The sequence below is a fragment of the Sceloporus occidentalis genome, unplaced genomic scaffold (assembly GCF_023333645.1).
Source record: "Sceloporus occidentalis isolate IW3139 unplaced genomic scaffold, rSceOcc1.0.p SCAF_158, whole genome shotgun sequence".
In the NCBI taxonomy this organism is placed as follows: domain Eukaryota; kingdom Metazoa; phylum Chordata; class Lepidosauria; order Squamata; family Phrynosomatidae; genus Sceloporus; species Sceloporus occidentalis.
In genome coordinates, this window is record NW_028317138.1 from 1700113 (window position 1) to 1725095 (window position 24983).

The window sequence follows — 24983 nt, forward strand, 5'->3', positions numbered from 1 at the left end:
AACATTCTTCTAAAGACTCTTAAGGAGGACGATATGTTAACCCCCCGCAGAATGTAAGAAAAAGGGAAAAAAAACTCCACAGGAGCAAATCAGAGAAGCATGAAAATCACTTTGTTATCATGGTTGGCCCATCTAAAAAGGCACAGAGCGTTTATAGGCAATAAAAGTCCATATGGCGCCAACCTACGACCCCTACGTTCATTTAACTAGTATTTGCACATCACAGGAAGCTTATTTTATAATTCCCCAGCTTGTGCTTCATGCCTACAAAGCAAAGAACCACCAAGATATAGTTTTGGTCATTTTACCACATTTTAAGCTGGATGAAAATGCTGCGATGTTCATGGCCAAGCGATTTCCAAATGTCTTGAAATCCCTGTCTTCCTGAGAAAGGTTTGTAAGAAACTATGCAATGCAAATTTTTTTTCAAAAGGTAACCTGCACACCATTGATTTGGGAAAATTATTCTCAAAAATGGAGGTTCTGCTGGTTTGCACATCCCTGCCGTGGATCCCCCCCCCTCTGCTCCCATCACGTCACCCGAAACGTCTCTCCATATAAGATATAAGCACTCAAAAGCCCCCCGTGTTCAAAGGAATACCGGACAATTATTTGGTTTGTTGGCCTGACATGCAAAATAACAAGTAGAAGCAACGCAGGGTCTTATCAAACAGTTTGTAGCTTTTTTTTTTTTTTAAATCTCCATTTTTAGTCCCAGTCCTTGGTTTTTTAACAGGGAGTCTCCCTCAGATTGGTTTTCAAGAGAACGATAGCTTCTAGACTCCAATTTTCATGTCCACATCCTGTGCGTTCCTTATATCTTCTTGGTCCATAACTGCGCTGGGATCCGACGGGTCCCTGGACACTAGTTGGACCATCTCCTGGGACTTTGCCGTATCTCCATTCTGCTCTATGATGCCCCCGTCCTCTAAGGACCCCTTGCCATTTATCACCAATTTCTTCTTTTGGCCACATCTGCGGAAAGACCAAAGAGTTATTTATTTGGACAGCGATATTTCTTTATAAGTACCTATGGAATGTTGTAAAGAATTACACAAGAATCTCTAGAGACTGACATGCAACTTTTTTGACCTATCAAAAATGGCAGTTGGATCTTTTCAAGAAAAAAAAAATGTATTTGACATTAACAAAATATGTTTCTTTTAGGTAATAAAAAAAATAAATGATTGAAACCTTTTTTTTAAGATATCCATCTAAACAACTTTATTTGGTAAGTGAATTCTTCATCTCAACTGCCCTGTATTATTATAATTATTATTATTATTATCATTATTATTATTGTTTTTATTATTGTATGAGCGTGATGCATTATTGCGAAGGGATCCTTGTGGTTAAGCATCAGCAATTTAATCCAATACATATATTTTTTTTTGTTCAGCTGTAGCTGATAGAAATGTGAACTGGGATATTCACCCAAAGTATGATAAAAAAAATATATAAAATACTGTTGTGGAAAATATACTCATAAGCAGGGACTAGTCACAAGCCTGACGTCTTTGTCAAGACCTGGTGGCAACATGAGAAAGGGTACTCCATTTAAAAAAAATAACCTTATTAAAAGCAATTATCCTTCCGATTTAAATGATATGTAATGCCAGTCCAGAAATTGGAGCTTAGTGACTCATTCTGGTGCTTCAAAGGAAACCCGAGTAGGAAAATATTTACTAAAAGTCATAACAGGTTTTCTTTGTCTTCTAATTAGCAAATGTACCATGGGGCAACGGGAAAACCGAAAGAAAAAAGTCAAATTCATGATTGTGAAGGAATGAGAATGGGGGCTGGAACTAGCATTGTTTGTAACTCCTGTCTCGGACATAGAAGCAGCTTGTCTTTGGGTTCTCGGATCACGTGCAAATGGAAGCCAGATGTTTAACTTTGCAGGATCTTTGTCTGAATGCCATGTAATACCAGAAGTTTTTTTTTTCCTGTTTTTGCCTCTCTAAAATGAGACGGTCAGGCCTCCCCCATAACCCTTTCAGCACTAGATGGGGCGGCGCACCAAACGTCAGCCTCTGAAAAGGCTCTCGCTAATTCGTCCTTCAATCTGGATGTTGGGTAATTTCTTTATGATAATTATCATTAATTATAATTAACAATTATCATGATAAAGAGGACATAAGTCAACAAGATCAAACAGGTCATGAATTCATTGGATCCCTTAGTTCCACATATTAGTTCCATATAGTGATGGCAACATCTTCATGCGTCTACCTGTACAAGTTCTTGGTTTTTGCTAAACTACTAGATAGTATTCTCCAAGACAATATCACCCAGAGCCAAATGGCATACATGTGGCTGCTCCTTACATTTTTATAAGCGTCAGGTGCCTTTGGCCAGTGGCCCAAGAGCTATTGGCCCGTTATGGCAGCTGGCCAGCCCAGCCTTGTCTCTTCCTCTTCCCATCACTACTGATGCATCGACTATTTTGGTTGTCTTCTTCTGCGTGTTTAGTATATCTCAGCTGCTCTGTTTCTCAGTTTATGTCACGGAATTCTAAAGAGTTATAGAACCTTCTGAATTGCTGACAAATCGGCAGCAGAGCTGGCAGCCTCGGCGAGAAATAATCACCCCCGGTCTGATTACAGGCTCAGAGCGCCAGCCCAGGCTAGAGAACCTTCTTTGTGCTTTCAGGAGGGGGATATGTTTCCAATCAGAAGCATGAAATGTACGCCGTACGGATTCCAGATGTGGTTTGAGCCTTGGTTCCTTTTCAGAGAAGTAGTAAAATGGCGAGGGGGGTCCAGCTGCGCAAGTTAAATAAGCATGTGGGGCAAAAGGGCAGATCTAAAATGTGACCTTTGTTTATGGCTTGGATGTGCAATTATATGGAGAATATAGGCATTTACAAAGAATGTGGAACAGCATGTTTGCTCTAAATGGTGAGAAATATTTCCACCAATATCACACTTTAATAAACCAGCATGGCTGTTGTCTTGTAGGCCATGCTCTTCCATTGGCTAAGAGTTATTGACAGGTAGCCATTGAGAGCATATATAGTATCTATTAAATAACCAATCACATGACACCTTCATAACAGGGTGTAATTAAATTATATTAAAAAAAAATGGTCCTTACAGCCTACGAGTGTTGAGTGCGATGCAGACGGAGAATATCAGACCCAAGGATACCAGCGCCACGACCACAATTAACCAATCTGAAAAAAATAAAGAAATATATAGAATAAAATGAAATACAGTTTCTCAGAATGTCAGTGGGGGTTCTAAATCCCATAGCTAACCACAAAAAAAAGATCCCAGAGGAGGAGGACAGGACTGTTCAACAATTTATTAGACAAGCAGATACTCTCCTATACTTTTTTTGCATTCCTTATTTCATCTTTCTGCCTTAAATTCATTTTTTTTTCCATTATTCACCCCATAATTTTATTTTCCAATGGTTCATTCTGTTCATTTCAGACTTTCCAGCTTCTTAAACTCCTCTCCTTTTATGACCTACCCCAAACCCAATCATCTAAAAATTCCCAACCATTCCCATTATGTTTCCATTGATGTGAAATTCCAAACATGTAGCAAAAGATATCCCCTTTTGATCCTAAAGAACCCCAGCATGTAGAGTGTCCTGATTTTTTACATTTTCCCAGATAACGAAGACGTTTTATGGGTGGTAATAAAGTATCATGCGTTCCTCTTCAAACGTGCTTTGAATAAGGAGTGTGTTATCCTCATTCCAGGAAGAGAAGGTTTGTTCTGTTACCAGGTTCCATCGCATTGTCTTAGATCATAGAAAAGAGATCATCTTTCAGTTCGCTTTGTACTGTTGTGGAACGAAGCGTTTAGATTGTTGACTTGGTACTAATTAGACAGTCTGTGATTTCTCAAACTTGTACAAGCCTGGATGTGATTTGGAAATGTTAATGCTTTGTAATAATCTTATTTAGTACCTCTTTTTGCCCCTGGGGACTGGATGTTTCATACCTCAAAGGGGTGATAACTGCCCCTTGCATAGAATAACTAATTCCTTTACTTTAAATGCACATGCGCAGAGTCCACGTACAGAGCACTGCAATGCAGAAAGTTTTACATTTAAGCGTCCTTTTACCTATGCATTTAATTGCAGATGTATAGATCTCGTGTGTTTTTAAAGAGGACATGCTGTAGTTTTTTTTAGACAGGTGCAAGTTGGTGCAACACCAAGAAAATAAAAAAAAAATTCACCTGGCACCCTCGCGCCTCTTCTTTGTTTAGGCTGAGGAGTGGTGGGCTGTGAATCAGAAGATTCCACGTTGGAAGGGTTAACACGTCGTCCTCCTTTCTTCGTATCGCTGTCTCCTTGAGATGCGTCACCTGCAGAATGATCACCCATAGAAACAATTTATATACATAATTATTGCAATGAAGCAATGTTTAATGTGTCAAGATGGTACTCATTTTGGGGGGAAACATACACAATCACCAATGGAATTGGGTCTATTCACTAAGGAGGCTTAACTCAACTGACCAGATTCAACTTAACTTGCATGCCCTCGCCTGTAACACTTGTTAGTCCTTATGACTTTAAATATTTATAGTAACAGATGAGGGCATGCAAGTTTTTTTGTGTTTACACTTTTTTTTCGAGCATTAGTGCACGACGGTCTAGCGAATTTGACAGTTGGACTTCTATTTTTTGCACACTTGCAATTTAGTAAATGGACCTGACAAACTATGTTTCTCAGTGGGTGAGGAGTCATGTTACCCTATCCCCTTTGTTAGGGTATAAGCAGAAGAGACCCGTCTCCCTGCTCCTTGATTATAACACCAGGGATAACAGCCTTCACTTCTGAGAAACAAAGTAACTGGAAGTGGGCAGAACTAATAATCAACAGAATCCTCGAAACATTTAAAACACAGGGTTTCTCTGCTTGATCCTAGTCTTTCTTCTAGAATGTATTCCCATAATGGGCATCAGGAATATTCATAAAACACCCTCTGATGTTACAGATGCAAAATACAGAAGACTTGGTGGCCAGAAATGGCCGCATTCTATGAATGTGTTACAGAAACATGACGCGTCCCCCTGAATGTCTCGCTACCCCTTCCTAAGTTCAGCCTGTTTTCCCAACAGATGTTATAACTGGTAAAGTCTTTAGGATTGTTCTGTAAATCCTCATGGGACATGCATACCAAAACAATCCCCCCCCCTTCTCTTAAATCTTTAACATGCTTTCAGCCTGGGAATTTCCCCTGTCTGCGGCTATGTACAGGGCTATCCTGAGAACGGTAAAAGGAGACTTCCACGTAAATGCTGCTTACAGTTTGAATGTAACCCATAAAAAAAAACTTTTCATAAAAGCAAAGCCAAGAAAGTCAAAACAATACTTTTAAAATAAAATGTTCATCCTTATCTAAGGCCCTTGGGTTGGACTTTCAGTTGGATCAGAGTCTCCTATGAACCTTCTTCTATTATTTTCTAAATATTTTACAACCCTTACTGGCAAATAGTCCTAACCCACTGGCATTATTTTGTCTAATAAATTAGGTACCCTCTGAGACTGGAGATAACTTATACATCTAGTGTTGGTTCCCCTGGTGTTATCAGCAGAATTAATGTAGTCCCAAAAATAGTGATAATATCCTACCAGATTCATTAGGATCATGGTGTGTTCCATGATCATGGTCATGTTCCTCATTAATGGTGGAATCTGTAGCCTTTGGAATGTGATCTTCTGGATCCCTATAATCATAATCGGTTTGGACTTTGTTTTCATCATCGTTGTCCTGTGGGTTAATGTCATTATCAGTAGTATCTTTGTGATTTTGGTCATGATGCCCATGGTGATCATGATGTCCATGGTGATCATGATGTCCATGGCCACCATGATATCCATCGCCACTATGTGGACTCTCTGTGGTTTTTAGGCTTAAAAGGTCATCTAAAGGTGAGACTGTCTCATCTACAACATCAAAGCCTTGGTTGGGTATATGATCTCCATGGGGTGTTTGACTTTCATGGTCTCCAGACTGGTAACTGGGATATTCATCGGGTTGTTCCGTTGACAAAGAATACCCATCATGATCAGTAGCATCTTGTGTGTCTGTGGTCTCTTCCAAATAATTGTCACCAGTTGGGTTTTCGGGGAGAGGAAAATGCATGACATCCCATGGCTCAGTTGGAGTCGTTTCCTCTGCTCCGACATCAGGATTCATGGTAACTGGAGAATAGAATATAAACACATTTAAACATTTATGCAGGTAAGATTTATTCATTTATTTTGAGTTTTTTTTATTCTTCTGAATCAATGGGAATGAAGTTCTGGCTGTACTAAACAGTAAATAATAAATAAAATAAAGTTCTGCAATCAGTTGCTCCTCTGTTCATTCGAAATTCTGTTCATTAGGTATTATAGAAAAATTAAAAATTGCAGCCTAAAAACTGAAATTACAATATTAAAAATAAATGGCAAAGAAATATAATAAAGCAAATTTCTTCTAAAATATTAGTATCTGGAAGCCACAGAGAGTATTCACTAATATTACATATGTCTAGAAACGCAAAACTGTACTAAGGAAAGAGCTAATGACTGTCAGGTTGATTAATGCGTACCATTGTGTGATATACCTCTACCTCCTTCTAGATTGTAAGCTCATTTGAGCAGGGGCCTCATCACCTACTAGACTGGCATGTGATACACTACTAGTAACATGCACCCTTTGTACTACTCTGCAGAATATGATAGCGCTATATAATAAATAACAGTTCCCAAGTCTCAACAATGCCGGCCATCGTTACTAATATCGGCGCACACTCGTCACTAATATCCTCTATAACGAACCTAGTAAGGTGGGGTCATAGGAGGGGAAAACGACGTCATTCGGAAGGTGAACAGGGTCACAGTCCTTGTCTCTTGTTTCTGCATAAAAAAATAAGAATTTAAGCATAAACATTAGCGTACCAGATAAAATTACAGTTGTGATATAAAAAACATGCCTCTATATTTGATTGCATATGTATGATGTCATAGGCAGACAAGAATATGTTAATATTGCACATTAGTGGTATTAAAACATTTATTTTGTAATTGATGAATGTCTTAATGTAATCATCTTCTGTTTTGACCCCCAATTGTCAATTTTTATAACCTCCGCACTTAACGTGCCCCCGGTCCCCAGTACAAGTCTGATGTCATAACTAGGTGATATCTATGTATTTATTCCGTGTTGACATCAGAAAGAGCAACAGATTCTAAAACAGCTGATTGGTTGTCCAGATCAGGTTCTAATGGATGATCGGCTCTCCTCTCCCCCCCCCCCGGACTCTGATTTTAGTCAAGAACATTATGGTCTACTAAGTCCTAGGATGCTCTGTTATCCAGCTGGCCTGCCATTGCCGTGACCCGCAGAACATCTCATTCACATGTGAGTTAAGTAATAGTCTGTTCCAAAACAATTAAAAGCTAAGTAGGCGTGAAAAACAGTAGGAAGCCACAGAACAAAGCACTGAGCTCACGTGCACCTTCTCCTTGACGGGCTGAATTATTTCGAGCTTCCGTCTGGCAAAGAGGATACAGCTCTGTATAGTGGTACTGAGTGCCTCTAAAAGACATCTGAGATAAAATCAACGGCCGACGCCGGACACCGGCTGCGATATCATTTCTCATGATTTGTTTTTATGTTATTGAAATGCATACGTTCCAGGTCCCGTAGGAGCGCATGTGCCCCTCTGTAAAGTTAGTATGACATACAGTAGACGGCTATATAAAGCATGTGATATAGCCGCCAGATCATGTATATGATTCATATGTTGGATATATGATTACTCGGAATATTCTGGAATGCGACCCCCCCCAACCTTTTAAAGATGGCTGCGTTTCTCACTCACCGGTGGCATTGTAGCAGTAGGCATCGTACGTCGTGGAGATGTTGGACGTGAGGATATACACCCCCGTGTAGTTGGCTGCGCAGATAGGGTTTGGAGTGATTCTGGGAATCACAACGTGTTCCTCTACGTAGCCGTACCTGTAACAACAAAACACCGCGTTCAAACGGGGCGGCATGAGATGTATTTATAAAAGGGACACTTCGAAGAAGTCTTACGTTGAATACCAGGGTGTAGCTACCAACAGTTAACCTGAGAAGCTACACAGGGACGCAATTATTATTATTTATCGTTTTATATAGCGCCGTCATATTCCGCAGAGCTGTACAATGAAATTAGCAATCCAAAGCGTTAGGTACGCCTGTCACAATGTTACATCGCTCTAAACACTTGAAACATATTAAGGCATCATGCATTGCATGATCTGAGTTTGTGTATAATTGAATGTCTTGTCTGTAGAAGGGGCCAGTGCCTAAAATTTTGCTTAGAGGGCATGCGGCTCCTTGCAGTGACGCAGCACCCAATGGGTTAATACCTTTACGTACGCGTTTCACGCATCACAGTTAATTCTAGCGTGGACTCAACTGAAATAACTCTTCCACTTTCATGTTATGAAGATTAAAGGAAAGCTTGGCCGCGTGCTTCCCCCATTCACAGGGAGGCGCTAATGGAAACCCGTCGGGAAACTTTTCATAGAAACGTTAAGATGAAGGGAGACGAGAACAAGAGTCTAACGTATGGAACAACGGTCAGGACTACGCAGAGGATCTTACCCCGTCACTGCTCGCAATAAAGGAGGACGTTTTAAAAAAGAATCATCTGGATTCTTGTAGAACATGATATTTGGGGTTTAAAGTAGGAATTCAGCAGTAATCAAATTCTAGTAAGTCCAACTTCAAACAGATAATGTTACATTCAAAGGGACGATATCCATGTTCTACAGAGATATCGCCATCATGAATGGACCCATCATATAGATGCATTTAGTGAGTGACGGGTTACGTATGGCTTTTTGGGGTAGAGAGTTTCCTTTTGCCCTTCATCTCAAAATCCAGTGTTTACTTCCGTAATAATAATAAGTGGGGAGCCCATCGGCCTCCTTATAGCCCCAAAACTTTGGTCAACTGCGATTTCTCAACAGATTGTATGTTCTGGGCTACTTTGGGCCGGGACAGGACAGATGCGTAACCTTGTTTTTGCCCATAAAATACTCTAATATACTCTAAAATATATATATATATACTTATTATACACTTAGAACTATGCCAATCTGAGCTTAGTTACACTCCTAAAAAATCTACTCATTGACCGGGTTTACCTCCACCAGGACTATCTGCTCAAATTGTTGAGGGCATCCTAGTTCTAAAGGTTGAAAAATAAGTCATAAAAGAAAGAAATGTTGAGTTCTGTTTATAAAAAAAAAAGATTCATTGTATTTTTGTAAAAATAAATTCACCTGCAGGTTTCAAAGCCGACGCCGTAAGCGATGCTCAGTTGCTCAAAGTTGGCCAAGGTGCTGTTGAGGAAAACGCAGAGTTCCGTGGCCTCTTCACGACTGAGCATGTATCGACCTTCTTTTTCGGCGTGGAAAACTCCTTTGAAGCGGCAGCTGATCGCTGAAATCAACGGGAAATCCGTACATTAAAAAGTTGTAAGGTTAGACGGTTCTTCATAAAGTCGAAGAGGGTCATGAAGGGGGCCTTGGGGCTTCTATACGTTTTTACATAATATATAAACATACTACTGGGCATTTGCCTGATTTCCCCAATGGCCCAGTCCAGACTTGCCCCGGCCACCAGAATTAAACATTTTGTTTTACAAATCTGGCAATTTGTTTTTCACAAACCAGGCAAATTTGGTACCTAGAACTATGAGTTTGGAGAAAAAAACTCCCTATATATTATTATAGAGAAGTCAGTAAACCGATAAAACGTGTCACCAACCCTGTGCCGTAATAGGTTAACACAGGAAGCAAATAAAATATAATACATTTTTTTATTGAACCGAAGAAATTGAGCGTAAAAGTTCTATATTCAGGCAAAACTCCTGACCTGACTCTAACCCACGTATTTTCTAGAATGAAGCGATGTTTAGGGTAACCGATATCCTGGGTGAGTTAAAAACCACCACGATGAGTATATGACATGCTTATATGTGATGATGTCATTCTATACTGCGAGATACGTGAGAAAGCTCTGATTCCTCTCACCATCGCTTTATTTTTATATACACACTATTGTTCAAAGGTTTGGGGATTTTTCATGGAAAACAAGAACATTTCTAGCTGTAACAATAATAATTAAATAAATATTTATAAAATATAAAAATAAATAATACAACAATAATTAATTATTGATGAAATATAAATAAAAAATATTGAATATAAATGTAAACAATACAATAATAATAATAATAATAATATAATTAAATAATAATAATTAAACCTGGATCAGTGAATACAATGTGCCATTGGAACACAGGAGTGATGGGAGTGATAAAGGGCCATTGGAACCCAGGAGTGATGGGAGTGATAAAGGGCCATTGGAACACAGGAGTGATGGGAGTGATAAAGGGCCACTGGAACACAGGAGTGATGGAAATGATAAAGGGCCATTGGAACCCAGGAGTGATGGGAGTGATAAAGGGCCATTGGAACCCAGGAGTGATGGGATTGATAAAGGGCCACTGGAACACAGGAGTGATGGGAGTGATAAAGGGCCACTGGAACCCAGGAGTGATGGGAGTGATAAAGGGCCATTGGAACCCAGGAGTGATGAGATTGATAAAGGGCCACTGGAACACAGGAGTGATGGGAGTGATAAACGGCCATTGGAACACAGGAGTGATGGGAGTGATAAAGGACCATTGGAACCCAGGAGTGATGGGAGTGATAAAGGGCCATTGGAACACAGGAGTGATGGGAGTGATAAAGGGCCATTGGAACACAGAAGTGATGGGAGTGATAAAGGGCCATTGGAACCCAGGAGTGATGGGAGTGATAAAGGGCCATTGGAACACAGAAGTGATGGGAGTGATAAAGGCCCATTGGAACCCAGGAGTGATGGGAGTGATAAAGGGCCACTGGAACACAGGAGTGATGGGAGTGATAAAGGGCCATTGGAACACAGGAGTGATGGGAGTGATAAAGGGCCATTGGAACACAGGAGTGATGGGAGTGATAAAGGGCCATTGGAACACAGGAGTGATGGGAGTGATAAAGGGCCATTGGAACACAGGAGTGATGGGAGTGATAAAGGACCATTGGAACACAGGAGTGATGGGAGTGATAAAGGGCCACTGGAACACAGAGTGATGGGAGTGATAAAGGGCCACTGGAACACAGGAGTGATGGGAGTGATAAAGGGCCATTGGAACACAGAAGTGATGGGAGTGATAAAGGGCCATTGGAACACAGGAGTGATGGGAGTGATAAAGGGCCACTGGAACACAGGAGTGATGGGAGTGATAAAGGGCCACTGGAACAAAGGAGTGATGGGAGTGATAAAGGGCCACTGGAACACAGGAGTGATGGGAGTGATAAAGGGCCACTGGAACACAGAAGTGATGGGAGTGATAAAGGGCCTCTGTACGCCTATGAAGATATTCTATAAAAAAAACAGCCATTTATAGCTACAATAGAAACAACATTAACGCCGTCTGCGCTGGATTTCTGATCTATTTCATGTTATTTTAATGGAGAAAATTTGTGACCCCAAACGTTTGAATGGCTGTGTTTATCAAAGAATTTAAATCTGACTTAATGAGTTATCTATCGACGTCACGTAAACATAAACTGTTTGATATCCTTTGCTGATTAAGAAGCAGAGCAATTAAATAACCAGTTTAACGCGTCTCGTTATGCAAAATATTCTGGATTGTGAAATTAATTAGTATCGGTAAAATGTAATGCGGATTACTTATTAATTTATAATAACGCACGCACCGCGAGAACCACAAGCAGTGACATTCTAGACTGTTATCAATGTTCTACACGATACTCTATATCTAGATATTACATTGTTACATTTTATTTACCGATCACCATCTAGAAATGTGCTTTTTGGAAACGCAAAAGAGAATTCCATTCCAAAGCTTTTTTTATTTGATCCCTATTAATTTTAATGAAGTCCCCCCACTGCATGATTTTGCAAAAGAATTGTTGATAAGTGGTATAGCCTTCCAGCAGAAGTGGTAGAGGCTTACAGAGTGAGGGTATTAAACATGCACGGGATAGGCATACGGCTCCTGAATCTGAGACGAGACCAACGACTGATTAAAGTTTGAGTCTTTACAGCAGGAGAAAAGGGCGACTAGACGGGGGCCGCCGGGGGCCGATCTGCAGGCAGATTCCCTGTTTCTACATTTAAATGTTGGTATGGGAGAAAATCTTATTGTAGCAACAGATCTGCCATGTTTATCATTTGCCTTCTACGTACGGGAACCTAGCTAAAGATCCCATCAACAGATCAGCAGCAGCCAGAGCCGCCAACAGAGGGGTACTTAGACATGTGTGCTCGTGGGAGGATCATAAGGCAGGGTGATGGGTGGGACATGGGCGGAGCAATGGGATGGTATGGGGCCGGCTGGTGGGAGGAGCATGGGGGTCTAGTTCTTAAGTCGGTGCTGGGTCGCAGATTTCAGCAGCTACATCCTCTGATTGGCCGCCTGTTCCTTTTTTCATTCTATGCCGACAAACAGAGCGCGAACCCGTGTTTAAAGCTCCGATTTATCGGATGTACTCGCCGTTGCTCTATTTTTCCTGTATCTCGGCTTAAAACCTGATATCTGCGCCTTTTGGTCATTTCGATGAAATCCGCATCTCGAGAACTCTTCCTCGGCCCCATCTGCTTGGAGACGGTTGCTATGCTTCCTACCCCGAGACACAGCACAGTGTCAGGTTATTAATTGCGGGTTATGCGCTGCTCTCTGGAAGCTTTTGTAAATGAAATGTTATTTTTATCTGTGTGAGTCCCAGAAGAATAAAACAAACATCAAACTCTTCCTGGGCCTCGGACCAGATGTCTTGGCTGCAGCTGACGAGGCGATGAGATAAACCTAGAACTTCCATCTCTCCAGATTCTGATCGAGATGAACGAGGAATGAAAAAACTGTGGAGTTAGAATTACATCCTGAAACTACCCAGACCAGAACTGCAGGGGTTAAGGGGCAACATGTACCAGAGGGTATTAGTTCTCCGACCACATACAATGTATAGTGGGTCTTAAATCCCGCAGGCTCCTTTAAAGGGGGCAGTTTAATGTCACGAGCAGCTCTTTCAAAGAATAAGGCATATTAACCCCTTAATGACAACGAGTTGTCCTTAAACCCATTAATGACAATGCATTGTGAGCACGTAACATGTCGTGAAGGGGTTAAAATACTTTCAAAGTACTTAAAATTAATTATTGAACAATTTAAAAAAAAAAATTAAATCACTTAGCGTGGGTAGAAGCTTCAGCTTCATTCCTGCTTCCTGATCCGACAATTCACACCTCTGAGCCAATCAGTGACTGGGAAGGGCTCCCATTAACATCAGTGTGAGCACTTTCCAGGAGGAGGACTCATCGGGCCAGCGCTGGAGTTGACTGCTGGAAAGTTTCCCAGGAGATCAGTTTGGCCCAAATCCATCTCCTGCATGGCATATAGCTTAGGGTGGGCATGTATATGGGGGGCATCACCACGATGTCATATGCATTAAAGTGCATGTGATGGCTTTTGTGTCCTTTTAACTATTCATTATGCAGGGCCAGCAGGAGACGTTCACCGGGGCCAGTCCTACATAATGGATTGCAACAACAAGGACTTAAAACGTCCATCTCTCCCGCAAACTCACTTTTTAGTGAATAAATCTTCCATCCTGGCTATTTTCTCTATTAACCCTTCGACGCACCTATCTAAAGCTAGCTCTCCTGTAAAGTTCCACCGTGTCCTACAGCATTAGAGTCGCATCTCGCGGCGCAGAACGTGACTTCAGCTCGGTTCACAAACAGGTGTGTGCCGTGTCTCCTGATTTCTGGCACACGCACATGCATTTCGCCACCAACCTCTGCCTTGCACAATCCCGGGGCCCGCCACACCTGCGTGAGAATCCAACGGCATTTCTCAGCCAAGCCCACGAAATCATTACCGCTTATCCGACGATGCATATCCATTGTGCGGATTCATAAACAGGAAAAAACACAGACGCCTGGTTTACTAAAACTGAATACAAAATGTATCAATGCATTTACACTCTTTGCCCAAACGTCCTAGGAATAATATTTATATGATATATATATATATATATTACATGGAAGTGTTACTTTAAAGAGAGGGTAGTGGATAAGTGGAGCAGCCTCCCAGAAGAAGTGGTAGAGGATAAGACAGTGAGGGGATGATTTAATCATACATGGGATAGGCATATGGCTCCGGAGTCTTTGCAGCCCCAGCCAGAAGGGTGAGCGTATGGTGACCCCCAAAGGGAATTTACATGCAACTTGGAGACGCATACAAAGGTGTCAGCAAATACCCCGATTAAACAGCTGGAAGTTTGCCTTGTTATTATGTTGCCCCAGAAGCTCATATATCTGTTACCCCATTCAATTATATAAGGGCTACAGCTGCTGCATAACCTCTTGGACCCCTATGCTCTTAATAACCCTAGTGCAAATATATATATATATATAATATTTAAATATACATATATATATATATATATATATATAGATATACATATTTACAGAGAGCGAGAGACAGAGTGTGTGAGTGCGCGTGTGTATGCAAAGCAGCAAGATATCCGAAATAAATAAGGATGATTAGGGGTTACCAGCAGCCATTTACAGAAGCCACCTATAGCAGTCCACGAAGGGTTAAAAGGTGGACCATCAATGCACGTATAATACAGCTTCCAAAAAATCTTATAGAATATTTAAACTAATCTCTGTGTTTTATTCTTATCTGTATAGTGTAAGTTAAAAAAAAATCTAGCGCTTGTAAATATATACATTTTATAGAAATATAGGATAAAAAAATGGGTGAAAATGATTAATAAATCTCCCATAAAGTCAGATCATATATATATATATATATATGCTAATTTAATGTGTTCTGTACGAGAATCTCCGTATATTTTAAGTGTAAATACGAGGGGGGGATGATATGCCCCCTATTAGGGTAAATCAGAGAGATGCCTGCCCTCTCGCTCTGATATTACTGGCGCATTTAAATAAAAACCAGAGCTCTGTATTGGAAAAAGAGACTGTTGTGAGCGCCTGAAACAGGACTCTCCGGCAGAGGTAACGGTTATAAGAGCTGCCAGCCACATACCACAAAGCGGAACTTAACCCCTAGCAAGCCGAGCCGCACGAGGCTTTAACTTCCTCTACTTTTTTTTTTTTTTTTTTACAGTCTATTTGCAAATTAATAAGAAAAAAAAAAAAATCAGGGGATCGATGCCAAATATTACAGAGAGGGTAGAATGTACCCCACGCTCTTTAACAATATGAAAAAAACAAGCCAAAAACATCTAATAAATATATTAAGCCACAGAATTAGAATTTTAAAAAGAAAAAACACAGCTTTTTCCAATAACGTAATAAAAATATTGTATTCTTTACATTTTTACCCCCGAAACTTTGTTTTGAAGTTCTGAGGTCATGTGATGTAAATTTAAAATGGATAACTGGTTTGGGGAGAGCATCTCTGAAAGTACCCAAAACTAGCTAAATTATGGAACATTCTAAATTTTCATGTGCCATTTTTATTTTTTTGGGTGCTAAACCTGGATTTAAAGTAGGATTTAACATTTCATTGATTCAATTATTCCCAATACATTCCTGACTCATGCCTGATCGTCATGAAGGGCCGAGCTAGCCCCGGACTAGTTCATTGTACTAAAGCCTATTGAAATATGAGGTCCGCAACCAAGTCCTGAGTTCCAGGAGCCATGGTCGTTACCATATCCTAAAAATGTTGTAGTCTAAGGGGTTGGGGGGGGGGGTTGGAGATCATTGATTGTCCTGTGTCTCCTGACCTCCTTCCATGACATCAATATCCTTCTTCAAACATATTTTATTCATGGCGTTATCCCTTTAAGACGGAATTAACTTAACGTTTCTAAACTTGTAAATAAATTCCAAAAAGTTCTGGAGTTTATTCAAAAATATCCTGCCCCTCTGTTTGGGTCTTTAATACCCCAAAATGAAGTCAACTGAGATACCTTTGGACTCAACTTGCCTACAATCCACTGTTGAGTTGCCCCCCTGTGTAGATCCTAATACCCCGGCTATTTTCCTAGAATTTACCGCAGATTTTGCCCACCTGTTACTTAATAAAACTTTTTTATGGATACACAATTTAACCCATGAGCACCCACCTAAAACAAAAATAACCAGGGAACTATAGATCTATTATTTTATACATTTGGATTTGTGGACTGATCAAACAGAAGGACGGAAGGAAGGAAGCGCCACTTCTCATTAGTCTAAAAGGCTTAACAGAGAAGCTTAACATTAAAACGCAGGGTGTGGCGTAAAGACAGGAGTCTGCAATTAATTCCAGATGCTGCCACCGGCGCAGCCTAGGAGCCGTGTTATTAAATGTCGATTTTTACAAGGAAACCACTCCAGATCAAGTGGGAGAGTCCTCCTGGTGTGTGGGGGGGGGAGCATACATGGTATGGCCCAAGATAGAAGATGACCTACAGTAAACAAAACAGAAAAAAACTTTTTGGAGACACAGTTTTACAAAATTCAGAACGCTAACAAATGTTGAAATCTTTCCATTCCAGCTACTGTCTTCTCAACGGATCTTCTGACGATCGCACAACAGGAAACTATTTTGCCAATTGCTAAAATTTTTATTTTTATCACAAGGGGACTTTGGGTGATGAAACATTCCGGGAGTCATTATTACTTCAAAATACCTTCGAGACCAGGAAGCCCCTGTTACCTAAATATTCGGTGGTCTAGTGGGTAGGGGGCATATAGACTCTTGATTGTCTCATGTCTCTTAGTCCCCTTCCAGTCGGTAATGAAGAGAGATGGGTTATGACATCATTTGAACCTTCTCCCCTTCAAAACGACATAAAACACTATTTTATGACTGAGTTCCTTTATGGCGGGATTAGCTATTTTCTAAACTTGTAAATTGTGTTTTATTGTGCCTCACGCTTTACCTGCCTTTTCTTCTCTCTTTACAAGAATGGGAGGCTTTTATGGCAGAAAAATCAGATTAGATTTTGAGTCACATGGTGAAGTGAGAACGTTCCGGGGAAAGGCAGAAAAATCCCATGACTGGGTGTTTTCTCTCTGGTCTTCATATTTAAATAGTTTTATCGTCAGAGAGGTAGTTTATGTTAAAATAAGATTGTTTCATCAAAGAGACAGCATGCTTTTATTAATAACCGAATGTCTCTGAATGTCTGTGGAGGATACAGAGAAGACAACTTGCCCAAGAGAGAGGCCAGCAAGGTCGGCTTGGCAATCAGGACCCGTGCTAGACCAAATAACGCCCAGGCAAGAGGCTTTTAGATGGCCAATGTAGCAATAGATATGTTCTCCACGCGTTGGGGGTAGTTTTTAAAAACCTTTGGCACCCCCCATGGCCTATGCACCCCAGGCAGCTAACTGACTTAGAGGAACATCTCAATCTGATCTTATTGTGGCTCTCAAATTTCCTGAAGAGGGATCTAGATCTAGATTAAAGCTGATCAAGATGTTCTTCATTGAGAGATGTAAAGATTGAGTCCTCCACTGGGGTTAAAAGAAGAAAATTCCTATATGATAAACATCCAGAGCCGGCCACTCGGAATCCAAAGGCATCTGAGCAAAACCTAATGGTTCAGTGCAATCTCTAGACCACAATCATATAAATTATCTGGGTTTCCAGCTCAGGAATGTGGTTAACAGACAAACGCAAAGACATCTGTTGGTGAATAATCTCTTAGAATGGTTAAAACATGGTATATTGCTGTATTACAGTGTAATCAAGTGTAATAGGAAGTATTTATCATTGTTATCCAAGTTGAGACTGCTGTAAAGACTCAAACCTTGATCAGTCGTTGGTCTCGTCTTAGATTCAGGAGCCGTATGTCTATCCCATGCATGTTTAAACCCCCTCACTGTATAAGCCTCTACCACTTCTGCCGGGAGGCTGTTCCACTTAGCCACTTAGTAAAGTAAAACGTCCTCAAATTGCATCTAATCCTCTGACCCTCTAGTTTTAGCTTATGACCTCTTGTTTTATTAACATTAAAAAAAAAACAATGGTGGCCCTGCCTGTCCCCATTTGCAAAAGTAAGGTTCAGGAAGGTGGTTCAGCTTTCGATGGATGGAGGTTTTATCACTAGACAGCTGCCTTTCTACATAAATAATTGAATAATAATTAATACTAATATTAGCCATTCACTTCATATATCCCAACACAATGCTGTCCACCAAGAAATGCTTTGAATTCCTCGAGAAGCCAGAGGTTTTGATCATTAGGTATTATTATCCAACGCATGAATTGTTGTTCCTATCCAAGGCAGACAGGACTACCCTGTGGCCATTGACTGGAGATGGTAAAATTGTGTGGTCAACGTGGCTTGTGTATGAGGTGCACCACTGGACCATACCATTGCGGGATAATGGATGAGAAAACCAGACATGGAATGAGCAGTTCCCTCTATGTCTATAAAGGGATTTATTCACTCTTGACCATTGAGCTAAACCATAATGTCTACATGGCTTGTGTATGAGGTGCCCCACTGGACCATACCATTGCAGGATAATGGGTGAGAAAACCAGACATGGAATGAGCAGTTCCTTCTATGGCTATAAAGGGATTTATTCACTATTGACTTGAGACAGTTAAATTGTGTGGTCTACATGCCTTGCGTATGAGGTGCACCACTGGACCATACCATCCTGGCAAAATGGGTGTGAAAACCACAAGTGGACTGTATGTCTATGTAGGGATTTATTCTCCAAACAGTGAGTTTTGGTAAAAATAAAATATAATCTTTCGCTTCCTCAACTATGCATTGGAAGGAACCAACACTGGGGAGGTTTTTTAGTTTGAATGGTCTTTTTAGAAATGCTAGTTATCCTTTAAATCTCTTTTAAGTTAAAATGTGGCTTTATTTAGCTACCCCCTCCGTTGTATAAAGCATGTTAAACCGGCAGGGCGGTGTAGGGCGTCAGGCAGGTTTGCAATTGCCCGTCTCTGAGTGATTCACACCCTGCCACTCCAAGTGGTTTTTACCACCACCTGACTACAAGTATTGGTGGTAAACCTTAAAAAACAAGTCAAGGTCAGAAACTCCTAAACCAGAGACCCAGCCAACCGAAGGCGACTGGGATTCACTGGGAGATGCTTAGGCTTCCACCGGAGTATTACATATTTTGAATAGAGTCCTGAAGAATATGCCTTCCAAAAGCGGCCCCCCTACTCAAAGGAGAAACATGATCACTCTATAATAGAATGCAGGTTTGCATCCCTCATGCTTGGCTCTGATAGGACCGAAAATGGCTGGGCATGATGGGAGTTGGAGGCCACAGAAGCCATGGTTCCAAAGGTTGCCTCTCTGTGGAATGTTGCGTGATTTATTTTCCAAGGAATTGATACAAGGAAACGCTGGGGGTGAGGCCGGTATAATTGATTCCTGAAACGCACCTCAAGGCATCCAGCTTTACAATGGGGCATTGTTCCTGCCCACCCCGGCCCCCATAGTCAGAAAACACGTGTGCGGCGCACAATATACAGGGGCTGCGTGTGTAAACAGGAAAGAACCATTTTATTTTAACCCATGCCCTGCCGGAGCTTGTGATAAGTCTCTTGCGACGATATGTTTAAAAAGGTCCTTATGTTTTTACTTAACGTTTAACCCCTTGATTCCCTATCATGTATGGGACCTGAACAGCCTTTTTAATGCTGGGAGGGTTAAATGTAAAATTGTAAAAAAAGAAAAAAAAAAAAAGAGTAATTCTAGATTTTATTACAAAGAAAAAAAATGGTAAAGTAGTTTTTCTACTGCACCTAAAGTATTATATTTCACACAAGCAAAATAAGTATATTTTGCAATTAATTTAAATAATCTGCCTTTTTTCCCCCTAAAACAGGGCAGTTTAGTATAAGTGATGGCATCGTGCTCTGCAAGGGGGACAGAGGCATCACAGAGCAGGGTGTGGCACAGGAGGGGCAGAATATGGATAGAAGTGGGGTACGTGGGGGTCCCTTTGGCCCTAAGCAATGTATAATGTACTGTACAAATACCCATGGTGTGTGTAGTAGAACATGATGTGTGGCAGTATGTAGGGGGAGCGAAATTATACCCCGCTCTTATAAATGCCACTTGGAGATGGGAATATATGAACAGAAATTTGATGCCAGGTGTTTACTAAATACACATATCATAATACCCTAACTGCAGGATTATCTCATCTCTGGTATCTCCTAATTAGTAGTTTTTAATTTACATAACGTCTGCTGTAAATCCATTCCATGCATCCACTCCTTTTTCAAAACCCAAGTAACTCTTCATTGTATTTCACAGCCCCCCCCCCCAACACAGGGTCTTTTAGTTAAAGGATTCTATTCCAAGAATTTCCCCTTTTTCACTTTTTTTCCCTTGATACAAAGAGTTATAGCACCGTGGTCTCCAGAGAACAGACTGAGGGGATTATGTAAAAAAAGAGCAATTCTTGTGAAAAGTGGTAAAGATTATGCAATCGCCATGGCAACCATTGGAGTGTTGTCTCTGTTACACTTTTACTACCGTAGACCACTTTTTCTCATTACTTTTATCTTCCTACGTTCCCCACTCACCAGTATTATTATATTATAATGTCTCATACGCTGATCTACGGCTTAAAGCTCAGTTTCTACAATGTGATCCAATCTGCAAACACCGCAGATGCTCTGCACTGTTATACAATGCAGCATGCGAGCTTTCACAAACACGTGCCGAGATCAAGTGTTCCCTGCAATGTAAACCCCCCCCAAAAAAACTACACACTTTCTCCAGCAGCCAAAGGGTCAATAAACTCAACAATTACCCAAGTCCAAAGACAAAGCGTTACGAATCCAATAAGAACTGGCTAAGAAAATCCCCAAAAAAGGAATGGAATCGAGAATTTAGTTTTTTTTTAAATTGCAAACATTGTACAGCCGGGGGACACTAAGCGGGACGTTCATTCTGTCTGACAGATGATGGGTTTGAGCTTATCCTTCAGTGATCGGCCAAAAGATAAGAAATATAAGATATAATGATCTAATTCTTTAAAAAAAAGAGCTTTTAGACTACAAAAGAGCTCCTTCATCAATGAGAATATGAAGTCTGGTCTTCATGCCATGTAAAAGCTCTATTCTGCATATACCACAATGCTTTAGCATAAAAGAATGGGATCTGGAAGTGTATCGGTCTCAAAATGCAACTTTGTATCAAGAAATCTAAAACAAACAAACGAACAACATTCTATTATGGTTAAATGTTTCCTTGGGGTGATTCTGAATAGTGAATTTCATTCTCCCCAGGAAACTAACATATGTTCTTGAATCATATATATATATATATGTATATATTTTTAATTACCTATTTTTGCCTGGCTAAAGCCGATGAAGCTACATAGTCCGATTGTAAAAATCCACAGCATCTTGGCCATCTTCTGGTCAAACGTCTTGGTTTTCAAAATCCAAAGGGGAGGCAGAGAGAGATTGAAGAAAGTAAAAAACCAGTGAGTACAGCAGACAAGGAGGCTTGGGACTTTTACTGGACTTAATATTACGAATCAAAGGAGCTGAAGTTTTGTCATAACTGGGAGGGAATAAAAAGTCACACCCAGAGAGGGAGAGGGAAAAAAAAAAGCAGGCTTGGAGGAAGAACCCAAACTTGTGGCATGTGAGCAGCACAGAGGCTGAGTTTTGGTGAAGGGGAGTCCCTTTAGTGTAAACTTGGAGGAGTTTCATGCGGGGTAATCTGACACAGGAAGCCGCCGCCGCCGACAATCCGCTCCATCAATGAGATGTACCATGAAATTTTTTTAACCCCTGTGACCCTTTCTGTGCCAACGAAGAAAAAAAAAAAAAAGCTACTCTGCGCAGGCAGCTACAAAAGGGGTTAACTAACGAGTGACATTTAAAGGGCAGCAGAATTCCCTTTAACACCTGGCGGAACCGACACGGAAAGGTTTCTCGATCAGTAGCAGGATCTAGTTGGCAAGATGACTTCAGCTCCATTGTACTTGGATCAGCGCTAATTATTGTTTAGGACAATACGGCAAAAAAAATCACATGTTAAGCGAGGAGCTTTTTAACCAATGCTTGATAAATAAAGTAAATGGAAGATAAATGAATAAAGCAACCGGGATTTATAAAGTGATTCGGGGGGGTAGTTACCAAAACCTATTTATTGTAGGGACAGCGAAAATAAGCTAAGGGGGTAACGTACCAAAAGAAGTGATAAAAGGGGTGAAATCGCCATAGCAACCAATGGAATGGTCCTGCCAATTGTTGCATTGATCATATGCAACTGGCTATCTGTTTAACCAAATAACCCCCAAAATGACCAATAAGTACCCTTGATAGTACCTATTTCTTATTATATAATTTAATAATTTGGGGAAATCGGTGAGGTGTGAAATATTCTTGGCCCCTTCAGGAGTACCCCATGGGGTACAAGTAACATGGGCCCCGTGGATCAGAAATCAGTATAACGAGGGAGCTTCTCAGGGTCTTTTGTAATCTTAAATCCATCAGAAACCCCAAAATCCAGAACACGGGGAGCTGCACTACTAGGTAACATGACAACACCTGACAACTGTCCCGAGGTTCCAAGAATGACAGCTGATTTAATTGTAACAAGCGCCAATTCAACTGAACTAATTGTTTTTAGGCATTTTTGCTGTGGACAATGAGTCGATCAAGCTCTAAACTCCCCTCATGTAGAACGTAAAGGAGAAACTGCCCTGCTTTCTACCAGCATGTGAGCGTTCTGTAATTATAGATTATGTAACGTATATCGAGGGCGTCAGGAGTAATAAAAGGCGTTAGCCGTGAGTAATATAACGTTCCTTGCTATGAATGGTGCTTTGCCTCTTGGGTAGGAGCGCATTCTATATCATTAACAACGTATAGCATCCTCCCTTCTGATTCCAAGTGAAAAAGCAACTTCGTAAGGGAGGTTATATATGGTGTCTATAACAAAAAGGGGGAAATATTCAAAGCCCTCTCGATCCCAGTGCTGCAAACCGCAGAAAATTATTTTTATGGACAGCATTATAAAATAATAATATATTTTTTTTATTATTATTATTATTATTGTTATTATTCAGGTTTAATGGAACAAAATCCAGAATGTTTATCAGCTCCCAACTTGTACGGATAAGATAAGTTGCTTCTATTAAAATAAGCATTAATATTCTAAATCTGAACTATAATTTTACCGAAGATCAAAATTATTTCCCTTAAATGTCAAAAATGAATTTGTTTTACTGCCAGAAATGCATTAGAAGCTGTTCTCCATTACATTAAGTTACATTAATGCCAGGCAATGGCATATCCTAGCCCAGGCCAACTAGACCTAGAGGTAAGGCAGCAGGTCCATGGGGGCAGTAGTCCTCCTGCTGCAAAACCAGGGGGCAAATGGTCCTCTTGGGTGATCAGGCCGCCCAGTCTGCTGCTCTTCAGTAAGCCGGTTATAGGAGAGATCTCTCATCTCCCCAACCAGCCCGTTTACACATTTACATAGACGTGTACGCTGAAGACACGGAGTGCTGGTATATGACATCATACCCGGCTCGCTGTAGTAAAGATGGTGGCCGGAGGAAAGGTGGCTGGCAGTGCTGCCCCAGGTCAGGCGTAGGGCTGCATCAAAGTTAAAAACACTACCGGTGCCAGCGGATACTATAGCGCTGTTACTATAGGGGAATGTAAATGTATTTAACAAAGAAAATATAAAATTGACAATAAATGTAAAACATATTGGTGCACAAGGAGAGGGTCCTGCTTTTAAGAGCTTACAATCTATTGCACATCCCGTCAATGAATAGTACTGGTATTGGCCAAATGGAATGACTTCATTAACAAAATAGTCGTGTATTACGTGATACTGTATCACTTCACTGTGATATTTTTGAAATGTATTACATTTTCTATATAGAAATTTGATGGGATGTACCAATCCGTGGATTCCATGTCATGTGTTAGATAACCACTCATACTTCCGTAGGGCCATTTTCATCTTTTACAGATACATGTCTTTATCAAAACTAGACATTTCAATCCGTTTCTATGGTGATTACTTCAAACCTGGACATTTTCCCCAGGATCCCTCCTTGGCCCAAGTTATCATGTCAGATTTTGATGGTTGACACTGCTTTTGATGAGTGACGCTCATTCGTTTTAATGACATGCATTATATTGGTGGAAGAAGAAAGGAGATAAGACAATCTTAGCTTACAACCATTCTCTTGGTTTGGCTTTGAATTTTTGTAAAAAAAATGTTTTTCATGAGTATTTTGGTTGCATGACTTTATGGATAAAGCAGCACTCCGAGGTTGAAAGCTCTCGGTGTCTGTGCGAGGTCCTACAAGCTACGACCATCGGACTTTCACACAATCCTAGCAGTGTTTTGGGGTTTAATTGAGGACGCAGATTGACAAATAGATCTTTGTACCACCAGCGAATCCCGTTACTTAACGGACAGATCAATTCATTGCTTCTAGTCTTGGCTGGCGTTAAACGGATAAGCAAAATCTTAGCTACATCACAGACGTCCAACGTGGGTTAAGGTGCATTCGAGGAGATTTAATTCAATTAGATATCCACAAGGGTGGCTATTATTTGTTATACTCATAACAAGGAATACAGTGTAACAATATCGAGATGAAACATTATAAAATACTGTGATCTCACACTTTTGTAATTAGGAAGGCATCTCAAGGATCGATAACGGATCATTACAGAGGCACCGAGTCATTTGCCAGACTCGCTATTCATATATCTCATTCTGTTAATGTTATTGCATCCATTAATTCTATTATTGATGCTGATTATATCACAACAAAGTAAAAAAAAACAAAAAAAACTGTTTTTTAAAATAGATCTTTAATGAAAAAAAAGTAAAAAAAATCTCCAGATATACTCCATATAACCCTCTGTTGTAATAACCTACAAATTTGCATTAGAAA

The 24983-nt window shown here is 40.5% G+C and overlaps 1 protein-coding gene across 1 annotated transcript in view; it reads right to left on the bottom strand.

Moving 5' to 3' along the window:
• Positions 1-776: 776 nt before the first annotated feature.
• LOC149280183 (CD44 antigen-like) overlaps positions 777-24983 on the bottom strand; it is a 37005-nt gene continuing 12798 nt past the window's right edge. The window contains exons 2-8 of the mRNA XM_089500752.1: positions 9293-9452; positions 7840-7976; positions 6794-6871; positions 5600-6172; positions 4197-4325; positions 3097-3175; positions 777-975 (exon numbers count right to left, since the gene is read on the bottom strand). Of these exons, the coding sequence (XP_089356878.1) occupies positions 777-975; positions 3097-3175; positions 4197-4325; positions 5600-6172; positions 6794-6871; positions 7840-7976; positions 9293-9452 (1355 nt within the window). The remainder of the gene's footprint in view (positions 976-3096; positions 3176-4196; positions 4326-5599; positions 6173-6793; positions 6872-7839; positions 7977-9292; positions 9453-24983) is intronic.